The following is an 18,242-nucleotide window of genomic DNA, read 5'->3' on the forward strand; positions in this document are numbered from 1 at the left end:
GCCATCTGGGCCTGGTGATTTATCAGTTTTTAAGTTGTCTATCAGTTTTAGGACCTCCTCTCTCATCACCTCAATCTGACTAAGGTCTTTCAACACCCCTCCTGAAATCAGCGGTTCTGGAGTGGGCAAGCACTTCTCATCTTCCACAGTGAAGACAGAGGCAAAAAATGCATTTAGCTTCTCAGCCATTTCCCTATTATCCTTCAGTACTTCCATGGCCTTTTCCATTAGGGAAAATAGTGCCAGAGGGTAGGCAGAAGCCCGCCCCCTCCTTGTGGTGCTCCTGAGCTGCATCAAGCAACAGGGCACTTTCTAAAGTGTGTGTCGTCGTTCCCCTCCCCTGTGCTCATGGCCTTTTCCATTAGGGAAAATAGTGCCCAGAGGGTAGGCAGAAGCCCGCCCCCTCCTTGTGGTGCTCCTGAGCTGCATCAAGCAACAGGGCACTTTCTAAAGTGTGTGTCGTCGTTCCCCTCCCCTGTGCTCTTCCCCCAGCTGGTGAGTGTTTTATTGCAGGCATCATGGAAAACTGTATTTTTGTATTTGACTTGCTCTGAGTTGTAATGTTTCGCACCTGCAAATTTTAAAATGCATATAGATTGTGGTATGATATTATTCAAATCAATGTTGCACACCTCAAAATCTCTCTCTAAAGTTACCCATATTTTTTGTAATTGTTGTCTAGATCTTTTAAAAAATTTCCTGGAGTTTAGAGAGATATAGATAAGACTCTCCTTTTTCTCCCCTTTTCTGATATGTAAGTGCTGTATTTTTTTCTTGGGGGGATATATAGTATTAAAGTTTAAAAATGCTTACATATAAAAGATTTTTAGAAATAAAGTGTGTTCCCTCCCATGGTATATGTGACCGCCAGTTAGGTTGGGGGACCCCTGACCTGAGTAGTGTTACACATCTCGTGTAGATAAGACTTCACTAAATGTGAAAAGTTCTAAAAGTTCTAAAAACACAATCAAACTAAAAACTAAAAGTTCTAAAAACATAATTAAAATAGCCAGCATTCATCAAATGTATCTGAACAGTGAAAACTATTTGTTTTGGGACTGTAGCAGTTCCAATTTAGGGGGTAAAAAAACCTATCACACAGACGCATAGCTACATACCGGTTCTGTTGCCATTCTCTTCTTCCTGCAACAGAAAAAAAAGGGAGAATATTAATCTTCCAAAGAACAAATATCAATAAATCTAATGTCACTACGTTCTCTGGTGGGGGAGACATGCTTTGCTATTTCCCTACTGATTGTTTTTCCACTCTAAGTAGTTCTGCAGTTTTTGTCCTATGGAGGAAAAGATGCAAAAAAAACCTGGACATTTTACTTTTGGGGAGAAAAGTGCCTTGAGGGGTGATTTCATGAGGGAAAATGGCCAGCAGTGAAAGGGTTAAGCACACATGCACCACAACTTTTCCTCATCCCCCACTCACCCACAATGCTCCAACTTGCAGCCTTCCATAGGCTGATTTTCATTTTAATTAAAGACGAAAGAAACATGGAATGGCACACAAACAGGCAGTTGGTCCCTGACTGGGCCATACTGGTAAAAAGACATAAAACTGCCTCCTATTGTCCATTATTACTGTACAATACTTTTTGTTCCCAGTTGGCTGAGATATACATTTAACATACCTCTCCCAATCACTTTTCACATTAATGAATTTCCCACATACTGAGGAAAAGTGGCATTATTATCCTAAGGCCTGGTCTATCCATGCAGCCCAATGAAACAGCAGACTGTCAAGATGGCAGAAGTCACTGTACCACTTCAGCCTGCATGTGAGGAAATATATTTTTCCACAACACCTCAGTGCCCTGCTATTGACTCTCCAGCGGAATTGGTTGGCCACTGTGTGAGAGAATGCTGGACTAGATGGACCACTGGCCTTATCCAGCAGGGCTCTTCTTATGCCTTATGTTAACTTTTTCCAATTTATCCAACCATGTAGAGATGCAGTGACTGTGTCAAGGGAACTCAATGTGATTCATGGCTGCATGGACATTTGAACCCAGGTCTCAATACTTTAAACCAGTACTCTACCCTCGGTCTCAGTGCCTTGACACAATAGGGCAGCTTCATATGTTCATATACATTCAAAAAACTTTGACAGGTATATGTAGCCGCAGTGAATTCAAAAACAAAAATGAAAGTAACAGCTATATATTTAAGAAACAGCTACTTTGATGTGAAAAATACAGGCTACAGGAAATAAACGTACAGTGTTGAAAGGAGATTATCATTTGGGGGGGGCAACTGGTTGTATTTAGACACCCAGGGGTCATTTCATAGAAAAAGAGCTAGGGGAACTCATTAGCATAACTCATTAGCATATGCCACACACCCTGACATTAGGGGCCCGGCGGTGGACCTGCAAGGCCAGCGGGAGTGCGAGGAAGCCCCGCCAAGGTCCTCCCTGGCCCCAGGCAGGCAGGTTTGGGGAGAGGCGGGGAGGAAGCAACTTCTCCTTCCTCCTCCTGGCTGAACGAGGGCTGGAAGCGGGGCGGCCGGAAGCAGGGGGTGGGGCTTCGTCATGTGCCCCTTCCCCCTGCACCTCACCAGGGGGAACTGTGTTCCCCCACGTTCCCCCCCGAAATGACCTCTGTAGACACCTAATAGAGAGTAAGAGTTATTTTAAGAGAATAACTAAGGCCCTGTGATTTTGTAGAAAGTATGACTGTATGGGATAGAGAGGAACAAAGCCACATGACAGCAAACTTTCTCATTTTCCGACATACCGTGTTTCCCCGAAAATAAGACACTGTCTTATATTTATTTTTTCTCAAGAAGACACACTAGGGCTTATACCACAAATGCATAGAAATCCTGCTAGGGCTTATTTTTGCGGTAGGTCTTATTTTCGGGGAAACAGGGTAGATTAATGAATACATGATGGCGTCATGAACCACAGTAATATTTACTTGGGGGGGGGGCTTCTCCATTCATTTTGTTTACATTGTTGGCATTTGTTGAAATACATTCTCTTAGTGCTGTCTTGAAACACTTCCTAATTTAAAAAATGAGAGAAAGAAATGCACCTGGATAAAAAGTGGGAGAGGGGACCCAGATCTCTGCCTCAGTAGTCTCAGTTTCTACTTGTATAATTCCTTGATCGAAATCCCTGAAATGGTCATGTCTTACTCATTATAGGTGCTAATACTTTGCATGTCCCATCCTTGCAGAAGTTAATTACTGCCAACTATACATCTGTAATTTCCTGTTGTATCCACACCTCATTTAACCCTGCATGAAATTTGACGTTTTGCTTATCCAACAACAGTTGGAAGTACCTCACAATGATGCCTGTGGAGTATGGGTCAATCTGAAATTTCTGCTTGTGCACTTTATTTGAAAACTGTATCAGCACTTTAGGATAGTGATTTATGGATTTTAGGATAACCCATCTGTTTTGGTTGATTAGTTATGATGAATTTTATGATAGATTTTAATTGTATTTTATGCACTGTGTAAGCTGCCCTGAGACTGCTTTGGTAGGAAGAGTGGGGTATAAATTGAATAAAATAAAATAAATAAATAAAATAAATGCCGAGTGAACTCTTTGAGACCTGCATCTGGTTTTGGACTGGCCTCTCTTTATAACATTCTTCCCCACGCCTTTATATTGCATATATACCCTGTTCCCCGAAAATAAGACCTACCCAAAAAATAAGCCCTAGCAGGATTTCTATGTATTTGTGGTATAAGCCCTAGTGTGTCTTCTTGAGAAAAAATAAATATAAGACAGTGTCTTATTTTCGGGGAAACACGGTAAATTGGGCCTGATAGATTTACACTCCTAAGCATCTGACGAAATTAAGCTCTGAATCACAAAAACTTATTTGGGAACAGATTTAGTTAGTCTTTCAGGTGGCAGTAGACTCACATTTTATTTTTTCTAATTTTTCAGTCACTAATCCTCTTCAATTCATTGATTGTGGCACGGTTTCTCAAATGTGGCCATCAATGACTTTTGGTGTGGTTACCAAGGCACTGATTTATTTCACTGATCTTTATGGGACATATATGACTGGGCTGAGGCCACACTAGTAGCCACAGTTAAAGTCTGTTGTGAGTACCACTGCCCTACATGAAAACCTGAGTAATTTATACCATATCAGACCACTGATCCATCAAGGTCAGTATTATCTACTCAGACTAGCAGCAGCTCTCTAGAGTCTCGTGCTGAGGTCATTCACATAATCTACCACCTGGTAACTGGAGGTGTGTGGGACTGAAGCGGGGATTTTTCTGCATGCCAAGCAGATGCTTTACTAGTGAGCCATGGCTCCTCCACTAAGTTCACTAGGTCATGGTGCTTATGAACATACAATGCTGCCTTATACTAAACAAAGCCATCAAGCTTAATGAGATCCATGTCAGATCTTCGGGTCTCTATCTGAGATCCTCCATATGTTAAGTCCCCCAGATCTTCCACTGTCTTCCACTCAACAGTCCATATCTCATGTGGCTTTTGTCCATGCAGGTCCCTTGTTTCTCAGGATGGTCTTTTGGGGAAGACAAACAATATACTTCTCCCTTTTTCACCAGCTGAAAACCTGGCTGGATCCAACCCTATATGGCCTGCCACTGAGCTACATGCATGCAAAGTGTAAGCCCCTCCTCTCAACCTCTGTGACCACTAGGGTTGTCAGCCCCCCCAGTAGATGCGGGGTTCCCCCACCACCAGTCCCCAGCCCCTGTGCCAATCAGCTGGCTGGTGGGGGGGACTTACCAGGAGAAACAGGAAGGCCCAGGAGACATTGGTGGACATGTGGCAACGTCACTTCCAGCACACATAGGAAGTGACATCATCACACTGGGGATGTCCAGGCAACGCTCTGGTTTTGGGGCAAAACCTCTATGGTAGAAGCCATTTTTACCATAGAGTTTTTGCCCAAATATCAGAGTGCTGCAGCAACATTGCAGTGTGATGATGTCCCTTCCAATGCATTCTGGAAGTGACATAGCCACAGTGCCAGTGACATCTCCTGGGCTTCCCTCCCGCTCCTGGTAAGCCCCCACCTCACCCCCCACCGGTTGCCAGGAGGGACCTGGCACGACATCTCCTGGGCTTCCTTCCCGCTCCTGGTAAGCCCCCACCCCACCCCCCACCGGTTGCCAGGAGGCAACCCTAGAAACCACAGCCTTCTCTTTTAAAGCCAATATGCACATAACATTAGAATAACAAAACCAAAGTCAATCATGTTTGAGTTGTATTGATTTCCGTAGGAGAGGTAAGTATGTGTTTAATGTTCTCTCATTTAACTTAATTGGATGACTCTGAGCACATGAAGTTGCCTTATACTGAATCAGTCCCTTGGGCTATCAAGGTCAGGATTGTTTACTCAGACTGACAGCAGCTCTCCAAGGGTCTCAGGCAGAGGTCTTTCACATCACCTAGTGCCTGATCGTTTTAACTGGGCGGTGCCAGTGATTGAACTAGCGACCTCAGACGCTTTACCACTGAGCCACGGACCCTTTGGGTTGCATCTGAAGCTGAGTCCCTTCCTCTATAATTTCAAACTGTGATTAGTCTGGCAAGATATCCAAATTAATAGGTCCTCATCCCATTACTTCACACAGAGCACCACACCAGAGTCATCTGGCAAACTTCTACCCCATATGCAAATTATGGCCAACTTTGGTTTTAAGATAGTATCATTTAGGCTAAGCATAAAATTATACATAATGCAAAGCAGGCCTAAAAATAGAGTGGCTCACCGCTGCCAACACACCCTGTCCCGAAAACTGCACATAACCCCCTTCGAAATCTGCTCCCCCACCCCAAACATCAGCATGAACACCAAGGCATTTTGCAAATTTATACGAAACTTTACAAAAGAAGCACAGCTGCAAGTGATTTATCCATTTGCAATGCTTAATTCTGTGGGCAGAACTGGGCCTTTCGCGGCAAAGGATGCAGATTGTTCTGGTCACGCATCATGAGGATAAGAATCGACTTTGTGACAAAGCGAAGCGTCCGTTCTGTGCCGCAAAGTCCTTCGCCAATCGTGTGCGAGACAGGTTAGGAAGCTGATGTCTCCATCTCAGTCGTTATGCAAACAGGACCGTGCAAAGGGATGCAACGGGGCCAAAGCAAGCCTGCCCTTTCCAACCGTTTGGCTCAAATTAGTCCCCAGTGGAGATGCTACAGCTGTTATGGCAGGAAACAGCAATGTGCCAGCAGTTGCTACAGTATTTGGGGCAAAAGGACACGGACCAGGTGGGCAGGCCGCTTTATGAAGAATGGCCAAACCAGACCACCGCAGCTGTGCTGCAGCAGTCAGCTCCTTGCTCTTCACAAGTGAAACTGCCATCTCTGGAAGTACTGCAGTTTTGTTTAAAGTCCCACTGTGTTCAGTGGGATTTACTTTTTCAGGTAAGCATGTGTATGGGAGGCCACCAGGGAAATCTACATGGAGACAGGAAATGACAAACCACCTCTGCACGCCTCTTGCCTTGAAAACCCTACGGGATTGCGATAAACCGATTGCAACTTGATGGCATCTTCCACCACCGTGCACAGGACTGTAGCTTTTGTTTGGTTCTGCAATCCTGTTTTTAAATTGATTTGGCAAAGCAGGGGGGTCTTGAGGAATGGCAGAGGGAAGAATTTCCAAACCTTTCCCTTCTAGCCATGAGGACTAGATACATGAGCTTGTAGTTATAGTAAAAGCAGAAATATCCCTTACGGAACTGCAACCAATGCCAACATAAGTATTGGGACCTAATCCAAATAGCACATCTTCAGTCATGTACAAAAAAAATGTGTACCGCTGGGGAGGATCCCTGTGGTTCCCCAAGCAGAAGCAACATGCGTGGTAAAGGGACACATTCCCCTTGCAAGAGTGTCTCCAAGCCCTGGTAAGAGCCAGCTAGGACACAATTTTGCACAAAATACTGCTAGCTTTTATATTTGAAAAGGGAGAGTTGCACTGTGCCTTTGTTTCAGTATTTGATGAAAGCCAGAGACTTTATTGATTTATTTACTTCATTCCTACTCCGAGTAGCGTACCTATAATCTAGAAATCCCTTATGGGATCTAGCCCTTTCTGCCTTTAATTGTCTAACACCAGGGCACCATTGTAATAGCTGTGATGTAGTCTGATCGCCATCGTTTAAGGGTCAAGTTTATAATCTTGGTTTTATTTTTTACGCTAATGTTGTAACCCGCCCTGAGCCCACTTGTGGGAAGGGTGGGATAGAAATGTAAATACATACATACATACATTCAGGGGTCATTTCATAGAAAAATAGGTGCAGGAGCTCATTAGCATAACTCATTAGCATAACTTATTTGCATATGCCACACCCCCTGACATCACCAGAAGTATGTCAGAAGGCAACACCCACCGCTCAGACACCAGTCTACAGCCAGGAATGCATTTCCTTCTCACCCAGACTCGGATTGCTCCCAAACCTCCCTGGAATAACTCAATTTTTTTGCAGAAAGGAGGGTGGACTCCACAGCACTATACCCTGCTGAGGCCCCTCCCCGGGATCCATTCCCCAAATCTCCAGGTATTTCCTGTCTACAGCTAGCAATCCTTCCTCTTCTGGGAGGCTGTTCCAAAAGTATGGGAAAGTCTCCAAAAAAGCTGGGAAGAGTGAATGTGCCATGTGGAAACATGTCAGGAGCAGTGTTCCCTCTAAGCTGAGTCAGTGTGAGCTAGCTCACAGTTTGTTAGCCTCCGGTTCACACGTTTTTGTCTTAGCTCAAGAAGGATGGCTCCAGAGCAAACTCGTTTATGCAGCAGCCAAATCGCTCGCTCACAACTTTAATGCCAGCAGCTCACAAAGTAGAATTTTTGCTCACAAGACTCCACAGCTTAGAGGGAGCATTGGTCAGGAGAGACCTTGGGTCAGTCACAAGTTGTCTCAGAACTGTTGTCTCAAGAGCAGTTCTCGAAAGAGCTCTCTCAGCCCCACCTACCTCACAGAGTGTCTGTTGTGGGGAGGGGAAGGGAAAGGAGATTGTAAGCCGCTCTGAGACTCCTTTGGGTAGTGAAGGGTGGGGTCTAAATCCAATTGCCTCCTCCTTCAACTCTCGAGGCCCCAAGTCATGAAGGGCTTTAAAGGCAAGTGTCAGCACCTTGAATCGGATCTTGGAAACAAACAGGCCGCCCAAGAAGGGGCCTCAGAATACGAGTAATGTGAGCCCAATGGCCCACTCTGGTAACAAACGGGATGCTGCATTTTGCACCAGCTGATTAATTTTCCGGATCATCTTCAAGGGCACAAGTACAGCACGCCACTTTGCTTTCCTGGCCACACAAAGGAGCCACAGCGTCAGAAGCATCTGAATGAGGTACACTGTGTACCCAACATTTGACTGGGCAGAATAAACGGAAGGTGGACGAGATTAACACACACAAAGTGAGGCCATGTCCGCAAAGCACCTTCCTGGGGTGAGCAAAACAGACCCCGCTGGCTGGTGCTACTAAATGTAAACACATGAGTAGGCTCACAAGGTTGTGCATTTAAAAAAAGCTGCTTCCCCAAGCATGATCTGGACCCAAATGCGCTCTGGTGTCATCATTCATTACAACAGCTGCTAGGGAATCCAAGTTATGGAAAACACCACTCTGTGTAAACCATTGCTCACACGGGTAAGGTCAAACTCAACCAGACTCAGGAAACCTCTCTTTTTTTGGCCAGCTTTGCTCATGCAGTCTCTCCCATCGCCATCTGCACGCACATAAACAGAGAGTGAAGCAGACATTACCTAAGATGTAGCATCTAAAAAGGTGGCCGCTCCGCAACACACACATACCCATGGAGACAACGGAAGAGATAAAGGGTCATGTCAGTGCAACCCCCAAGCAGGATTGGAGCTCAGTCTCCCTCTCCCGCTGCTCTCTGAGAGGCAAAGTCCAACCAGCAGGAGATCGAACAGGGTTAAAACTCAGGCCACCCCCTCCTTCACGGCCAGTCCCAGCAAAAGGAAGCAGGGCATAGAAACAGGTGGACCCAGTGCTCTCCCTGTCTGCTCTCACAGGAAAAACACTAGGATAGTGGAATGTTGAGTGTGTCCAGGGCTATTTTTGGGCAGGAACGCACAGGAACGGAGTTCCGGCTGGCTCCCAAATTGGCCACGCCCAGCAGGAACTCATTAGCATAATAGGCCATACCCAAAAGCAGGAACTCTTTAGGATTGGCTACATTAGGGGTGTGTGGCCTAACATGCAAAGGAGTTCCTGCTACAAAAAAACCCTGGGTTTTGACAACAAACAAGGTAAACAGAATAACAAGCAAAAGGTGGGTGTAGCTGGATAACCACACTTCTGGTAACATGGGGGTGCGGCCTAATGTGCTAATGAGCTGTGCTGTCAGGGGTGTGGCCCAATATGCTAATGAGTTCCTGATGTTGGGTGTGGCCTATTATGCTAATGAGTTCCTGCTGGGCTTTTTCTACAAAAAGAGCCCTGAGTGTGTCCAACTAGGATTGGGGAGAATCAGGTTCAAATCTCTGCTTTGAAAGCCAGGGTGATGTAGTGGTAAAAAGTGGCAGACTCTAATCTGGAGAGCCGGGTTTGATTCTCCACCACTCCTCCTCCACATGAAGCCTGCTGGGTGACCTTGGGTCATCACAGTTCTCTCCAAACTCTCTCTCAGCCCCACCTACCTCACAAGGTACTTGCTGTGGGGAGGGGAAGGGAATGTGATTGTATGCCACTTTGAGCCTCCTAGGGATGCCAGCCTCCAGGTGTGACCTGGGGATCCCCTGGAATTACAGCTCATCTGCAGACGACAAAGATCAGTTCCCCTGGAGGGTGGGCTCTATGACTTTGGGCCAGTCAGTCTCTAAGCCTACAACATTATTCTTCTCACCTCTACTCTTCTTACTCTATTCTACACCTCTAACAACTCTGACAGAACTATGGCTTGCCCAAGGTCATCAAGCTGGAGGAGTGGAGAATCAAACCCGGTTCTCCCAGATTAGAGTCTGTGCACTTAACCACTACACCAAACAGGAAGGAAGGAAGGAAGGAAGGAAGGAAGGAAGGAAGGAAGGAAGGAAGGAAGTTGTGCCATGTTCCTGGTATCTTCCGTCTCTACATCGTTTACTCCAAGTCCTACCCATATGGACACAAACTACAGCAGGGAAAATTGTAACTAGGGGCTATTACGAAGCTTGTACGCGTCATGGCAGGTTTCCAGCCTTAGGCTGGAGGAAGTTCCTCCAGTTTAAGAAGGCCTCCTCCAGCTTCAATGACCTTTCTGTTGAAGGAAGACTCCTTCAGAGGGAGGAAAGTTTCAAAGTTTGCTCAGTGGAGCTGTAGGATGTGTGCCAATGTCAACACTTCCACACCACAGAGTTTTCTGGCGGTGGAAAGTGCTGGTAACTCGCTGCCAATGTATGCCAACCCCATGGAGTTTTCAAGGCAAGAGATGTTCAGAGTTGGTCTGCCATTGCTTGCCTCTGCATAACAACCCTGGTATTCCTTGGTGGCCTCCCATCCAAATACTGATTAGGGCTGACCCCGCTTAGCTTCCGAGATCCGATGAGATTAGGCTAGCCTGGGCCATCCAGGTCAGGGTATAGAACCTCCTAGGGCTCTCAGGTTTTCTTTTCCCCGTAGATGCCTACAAATCTCCGACTCCAGAGCTGCAGCATGAGGACCTTCTCTGAGAGGAAGCTAGATCCTCTCCCCAGGCCCTACGTCAACGGGTCCCCTTGCCTGTCACACGGACTGGAATGCTTCTGCAGTCCCAACTTGCCACCCTTCTCCTCTGAGCGCTGTCAGCTCACATCACACCACAGCCCAGGCAAAATCTCAAGGACAAGTCCCTCCAGCCCGTCACATACGAGCCCGTGCACACAGAGGCATCGTTTGCCCTGGATGATAATTAAGGTGCTAAATATAGCCACGTTTGGAGTCTCTGAGCATTTCCACTGAGACAGAGGCTAGCCCAGAGCGAGGCTGCTCTTCTAGGCTCTGCAGAGAACTGCTCCAACGACCACGACGGCTTGTACTTCTTCTACAACAGATCCTGCACTAGCTGCAGGTCTCTTGCAAGGGGAAATAGTGTCATCCCCCCCCCAGCATGCATCTTATCCAGATTGGCTTGCTCAGCAAGCTCCTTTCTGCAGAGCATCAGCATGTGCAGGTGGATGCCACAGATGACCACGGGAACACCATCACTGCATTTCCAGATCACAGCAGAAGTCCTACTCAGTCTGGCCTTCTGGCCTGAGAAAGCCACCTTGTGCAATTTGCACTCAACATATGATTGTGCTTCTGAATATAGAGGGTCCATTCTTGGCTATGCTCCATGTATTTCTCTAATGCCCTTAAACCATCAAAACCCAAACCTGGGCACCATTCACACGGAGGATTTGCCGCGTTAAAGGCACGGATGTCAGGTGGATTTTCGGGGTGCGATCACACCGCAACATCTGGGAAGCATAGTGCACCCATGGCCAACCCGTGGCGTCCCGCCAAAGATGCGCAGTAAAAAAGTACCGTGGAAAGTGCACTAGTATCCGGAATACGTGGGGCAGAGGGCGGGCATCTGATCGCGGGAATGCTAGTATTCCGTGGCATCCAGCGCCCGTCCATGTCCCATCGCAAACCGGATGTTTTTCGTAAGCGCATGCACACAAACGCATAACTGAAAGCAGTGCTGCTGTGCGGAACAGTGCATGCGCACAAACGCAAAACGCTTGCTGCGCCGCTTGTCTGCCATGCTCCAGCATCGCCATGTGATCGCCAGTTAATAGCCTAAGCGCAAAGACTCGGGGGACTGTGTGATCGGGCTACCGCGCTTTATTTTGCTCCGGGGCAAACAGCCACACCTCCCCCCCCACATTATCTGGCCCGTGTGACTGGGGCCCTGGTAGTGCGTTGCATGAAAAATACAATTTGTTCACCCTGGGCCTAATGCTAACAGGATGGCCGTGTTTTCTAATGTTTAGGAGAAGAATATAGTCTGTCTGTCTGTCTGTCTGTCTGTCTCTCTCTCTCTCTCTCTCTCTCTCTGATCAAGATGGGTAACTGTGTCTGTCTGTAGCAGAGGAAAAGAGCAAGAATTCAGTAGCACCTTAAAAACTAACAAAGTGTGTGAAAGGGTAACAAAATATGTGGCGGGGTATGAGCTTTCGTGAGCCACCGCTCACTTCTTCAGTCTGAAGAAGTGAGCAGTGACTCGCAAAAGCTCATACTGCTTTTTGTTAGTCTTTAAGGTGCTACTGGACTCTTGCTCTTCTCTCTCAATCACATCTTCTATACTTCCACGTCCTCTTCCCATACACCACTTTAGTTTAGAAAACAAACACACATAGACAAGGACGCTCCAGCTTCCTCGGCCCAGAAGGAAGCCATTCCCATCTGCCACCCCTTTGGTTTCCCTTTTCTGTATCTTCTTCCGCTAAACAATTTCCTGTGCATCTTGCAGATTAAATGGCATTCTTGAGTCTCCAGTGACAGAAAGCCATTCATATAAGTGTGGTCTCCCGTGCAAGTCAGATCTCTACTGGAGGCATTACACACTGTTCCCAACACACTGTCTGCCTACACACTCCATCATGGGAACACAGCCTGCACAGTCAGAGGAGAGACTGCCAGCACTCTGCCTGGTTCCCACTGCCACTAAACTCTTTAAAAAGCACAGATGCCAGTAAGTATGTGACACCCCCCCACCACTAGGGTTTATTACCCAATTTGGCTGCCACTGTCTCTCCACCTACCACATCAACCAAAATTAATCTTGCTAAATAAATGACTACCAAGTTTCCATCAGCTCTCGGACATTGAAAGGACTTCTTTGGTGTCAGAGAGGCGTTTGATCAACCCTTGATTTTTACATATTCAGTTGTCTCTTCCTCCTAAACATGCAACTCAATACCAGCTCCACCTATAGGGCTGTCAGGTCTCCTTGGAAATACTTGGAGATTTGGAGAGGTGCAGCTTGGGGAGGGTGAAGTTTGGGGAAGACATACAGTCCACCCTCCAAAGCAGTCGTTTTCTCCAGGGGGACAGATCTTGGTCTGGAGATCAATTGCAATAGTGGGAAATCTCCAGGTGCCACCTGGAGGTTGGCAACACTATCCACCTAGAGTGTGTGTGTATGTGTGTGCGTGCGCGCGCGCGCGCACACACACATATATACACACACAAACACACACATTTTAAAAGTCTGTTCAGATTTCAGACCTAGGTGGCAATTTTGTTGGCCCTAATAAAAGGCATTACACAGATTCCATTATTGTTTTTGGATTCTACACACGATACAGAGATGTCACACGGCTTTTGTTTTCAAATCCTCAGGCTCAAAATGAAACCAGCCGCCCCCTACCCCATTTCAGGGCATAGACCTCCATCCTTCAACCTGCAAGGCTGAAGTTAGGGTGTGAATACAGAGAAGACATCTTTCAAGAACATGGACAGAAAAAGGTCTCTTTCCCCACTCCAGCCCCTTTTATTGTTTTTATATCAAGCTATATGAAAAGTCCTGGGGACCTCAAAAGCTTGCATACTGTTTTGTGTTATTTTGGACAGCCATTGTAAAAGGTATCACACGGCTTTTGTTTTCGATCCCTCAGGCTCAAAATGAAACCAGCCTCCCCCTACCCCATTCCAGGGCAGAGACATCCATCTTTCAACCTGCAAGGCTGAAGTTAGGGTGTGGAGAATGTTCTGAAGGCACAATCAGAGCCCTAGAAAATGCCTTCTAAGGGGCTGTGGCTCAGTGGCAGGGCATCTGCTTTGAATGCAGAAGGTCCTGGGTTCAATGCCCTTTAAAGGTAAAGGTTTCCCTTGCTCGAAAGCCAGTCGAGTCCGACTCTAGGGTTGCGGTGCTCATCTCCGTTTCAAAGCCGAAGAGCCAGCGCTGTCCGAAGACGTTTCCGTGGTCATGTGGCTGGCATGACTAAACAGCAAGGCGCACGGAACGCTGTTACCTTCCCACTGAAGTGGTACCTATTGATCTACTTGCAATTTCTTGCTTTCGAACTGCTAGGTTGGCAGGAGCTGGAACTAGAGACGGGAGCTCACTCCGTCACGCGACACACTCGGGTCTCGAACTGCTGAACTACCGACCACAGCCTGCAGTTCAGCATCTTAACCACTTGAGCCACCGCAGCTCCTCAATGCCCTTTACCTCCTGTTAAAAGGCCCAGGTAGTAGGTGATGTGAAAGACCTCTTCCTGAGACCTTAGAGAGCCATTGCCAGTCTGAGCAGACGATACTGATCTTTGGGGATGGGGGTGGTGGTGGTATTTTTGCATTTTCTGTGTGTGTGCCTGTGCCTGGAAGTCATGACAACCTCTGACAAGCAATCCCTTTACCTCCTGTTAAAAGGACCAGGTAGTAGGTGATGTGAAAGACCTCTTCTTGAGACCTTAGAGAGCCATTGCCAGTGTGAGCAGACAATACTGATCTTTGGGGGTGGGGGTGGAGGTGGTATTTTTGCATTTTCTGTTGTGTGCGCCTGTGCCTGGAAGTCATGACAACCTCTCACGAGCAATGCTCCCTCTAAGCTGTGGAGTCTTGTAAGCAAGACTTTGTGAGCTACTCGCATTAAAGTTGTGAGCAAGCAATTTGGCTGCTACATAAATCAGTTTGCTCTGGAGCCATCAAAGACAAAAATGTGTGAGCTGGAGGCTAAAAAACTGTGAGCGAGCTCAGCTTAGAGGGAACATTGCTGATGACTCCTACTGGGGCACAGAGGGCATTCAGAGAAGTGGCTTGAAAGCCTGCCTCTGGCCTCCTGGCGCTGGTATTCTCTGGAGGTCTCCCATCTAAATACTTCTGAGATCTGATGAGATCGGGCTTGCCTGGGGCTATCCAAGTCAATACTGATCATGATGGACCAATGGTCTGATTTGTTAGAAGGCAGCTTCATGAACCATGTTCTCCCTCCAGACCTGCATGGCTCCCCCCCACCCCCCGCACACACCAAAGACCCCTCTGATTGGACACTGCTGAGCTTCCTGAGGATACAGACTTCCAGGTTAAGCTCAGACCTCTGTTGAAGCAACAGCCCACCTGGCCATATGCACGGGCCTTTCCTGGCTGACCTTCCTCTTGCCTTTTCCTTTGACCCCTGCTTCCTGCTCCCAGATCTCCTGGACAGGCAACTGATATTCCACCCAACCCTGGACTACAATTCGGTTGTGTGCTGGTTGCTGCAGCCAGGCTGCCTCCCCAGCCCTTGACCCCAGCTCTCATCTGCTTCCTGCAAACTCCACTTTGGCATCTCACTTAAAACCAGACGGCCCTTGTTTTGCACGGGAGCCACAGTTTTTCTGCAGATCCTCTCCCAAGCTCACGCCTAGGAGTTGCCGCCTCCCCCAAACTCCATGCAGCTCCATTTGCAGGCGAGGTGGCAAGAAGCGTGGCGGCATAGAGGGAATCCTCTGATCTGCTGCGGGGTTTGCAGCCGGCAGCACAGGCAAGCCAATATGGAGAAGGACTGCAAGGGGCTTCCACCGTTTGTGTCCTCTGCCCATGAACCAGAGGGAGATTGACCCTCTTTTGCAAAAAAAATTTACTTTTGCAGTTAAGGATCCCCGGTGCTTCACCGATGTGTTTGAGGTCTACAAGCCAAACAAAAACAAAAAAAACCCACTATGGATCTTTTAAAGCACAATTAATCTGGGTTAAGCAATCCTGAAACTGCAGCACTGCTTAAGGACATTTATTTATTTATTTATTATTTTGATTTATACCCCACCCTCCCCGCAAGCAGGCTCAAGGCAGCTTACAGTAATTGGTACCCTGTACCATAAAAACCATGTACAAAATGTAAACAATTTACAACAACAACATTAAGCATTAAAAACAGTCCAACAATTAAAGTGCTAGTGATGGTACTTTGATGGTAATCATTCAATGATTCAGATGGCGCACTAACAATTTTATCGGCATCGATGATCTTCAGCTTGGTGCAATAATATAACGCAAACCCTCACCGGGACCAGAGCCAACCCAAAACCACGGATGTTGGTGGTGGTGGAGGAGGAGGACATAAGAGATACTTCACAGGATTTATTTATTTATTATTAAATTAGACTTGTTAGGCCGCCCTTTCCTGCGAGCAGGGCTCAGGGCATCTTACATTGATAAAAATACAATAATACTGAACTGAAAGCAGCATTAAAATTCAACAACCACAATTAAACTGTACATTTCAAAATGGAAATAAATGTCTAATACACGCATGCCCCCTGGGTTCAGTAAAACATGGGGGGGGGGGAAATCAAATGCCTGGCAGAACACCTCTGCCTTGCAAGCCCTACAGAATGGTAACAGCTCCTGTAGGGCAGGGGTGTCAAACATGTGGCCCGGGGGGGCCAGACCAGGCCCCCAGAGAGCTTCTATCAGGCCAGCAGTGGAACTGGCTGTCTTCTGCATCTTCTTCCAGTTCTGCTGCTGCTGCATCATCATAGGTTTGCCGCTTACAGATACACACCTGAACAGCATACTCAAGATTGCAACAGCACAGACATTTTGATGCAATAATTCAGAGCAAGAGGTGTCAGTTATCAGATACTGTTAAATAAACAAAATATTGCAAGAGTGCTGATGTTTTAAGCATGTTTTTATTTTAAGTAAAAAAAACCACCTTTGTGTTTGTGTCCTTTATTAAGTGTATATCTCTGCTACCTGGCATTACATTTTATGACACATATGGCCCGGTCCAACGAGGTCTCATTAATGTCAGATCCAGCCCTCATAACAAATGAGTTCGACACCCCCGCCGTAAGGTGTGGATATCCTCAGGCAGCGAGTTCCACCAGGTAGGGGCCAGGGCTGAAAAAGGATCAGACCAAGATCCAGGTAACGTAACATTCTTAGCAAGAATCTCAGCAATCAGCAGATGCTAAGTGATCTACCTGAAACTGGCCAACAGTCCACCAGGGAACTGGGACATACTTTCTGCTCATCTCTGCTATAAAAGAATCCAGTGAAGGGAGCGCCACAGAATCCACAACAGTGGCTAGTGCCAATGTTGAGTCCAAGAGGCAAGGCTCCTGGAGGAAGGCATGGTGTCATGGTCAGTCAAATATAAGAACATAAGAGAGAAGCCAATGTTGGATCAGGCCAATGCCCCATCCAGTCCAGCACTCTGTATCACCCAGTGGCCAAAAATACCAGGTGCCATTAGGAGGTCCAGCAGTGGGGCCAGGACACTAGAAGCCCTCCCACTCTGGCCCCCCCCGGCACCAAGAATACAGAGCATCCCTTGCCCCAAACCAAGAGTTCCTACCTATACCTTGTAGCTAATAGCCACTGATGGACCTCCACTCCATATGTTTATCTAATTCCCTCTTGAAGCCCTCCCCACAGCTTTAAAATCTTCAGGGGTGTTTCTGATCTGTGTACTGCCACATTTGGAAGTAAGGCTTCCAAATGGTGAAGACCCAGGTATTTTCTGAATCGTGTCCCCCACCCAACCCCATGGAATGGCCTGTCTAGAACAGATAGTATTGTCAGCTCACTGAGGGGCCAAACTACCTGTTACCCTGGCTAAGGACACCATTTTAGAGGGAAATTTAGCCATTTAAAACTTGCCGTGAGGGCCCAACCTTGATTAGGCCCACAATGTGACAGCATCAGGGCATCTTGTCTGCCCCACCACACACCTTTTCAAGTGCTGAAACAGCCGGGGGGGGGCTGTTTCAGCTCTTGAAAAGCCACAGAAGGGGGAAAACAAGATCACACCATGACAGTGCCTTTACGGCAAATTTTAAATGGCTAAATTTCCCTCCAAAATGGTTTTGACGGCCATGGTTTGGACCCGTGTCTGTCGTAACATGTAGTTTGGCTCTAAGTGTGCTTAGGAGGCTGGTTAAAACCTTCCTGCTCAAGAAGGCAAGTGGCTGAAAGACTGGACAATGCCGCTGCGGTTTGTCTTTTGTTCCTCTTCTCTGTGATTTTTAAATTGTTTTTATTCCTTCCGTTGAATGTTAAGTGTGGGGTTTTTTAAAGTCGGGGTGTCAGTTTCCTTGTGAGCCATTTTGGGATTTAATTTAAAAAATCTGAATAAATGAATGAATGAATAAAACCAGGAGCCGGAAAGGGTGGAGTGCACTGAGCGGGGGTCAACATCTCCCCCCCACCACCACCTGCCTTGAGGAGGCGTCTCCTCCTCTCTCCTTTGGCGACGGGCTTCTTCCCCCGCCCTCCCTCTGTGCACGTGAAGTAACCTACTGTGCCTGTCTCCCCACGGGGCACGAGGAGGCGGTGAAGTCATCGGACAACATCTGCCAGGGAATGCCTGGCACACAG

General features: G+C 47.1%; 1 protein-coding gene across 1 annotated transcript in view; it reads right to left on the reverse strand.

Annotated features, from left to right (window-relative positions):
* ARHGAP23 (Rho GTPase activating protein 23) overlaps nucleotides 1–18,242 on the reverse strand; it is a 154,735-nt gene that overhangs the window by 88,817 nt on the left and 47,676 nt on the right. The window contains exon 3 of the mRNA XM_015412439.1: nucleotides 1,119–1,143. Coding sequence (XP_015267925.1) covers nucleotides 1,119–1,143 — 25 coding nt within the window. The remainder of the gene's footprint in view (nucleotides 1–1,118; nucleotides 1,144–18,242) is intronic.

Source organism: Gekko japonicus, unplaced genomic scaffold, assembly GCF_001447785.1.
Source record: "Gekko japonicus isolate JY-2015 unplaced genomic scaffold, Gekko_japonicus_V1.1 scaffold8, whole genome shotgun sequence".
Lineage (NCBI taxonomy): Eukaryota > Metazoa > Chordata > Lepidosauria > Squamata > Gekkonidae > Gekko > Gekko japonicus.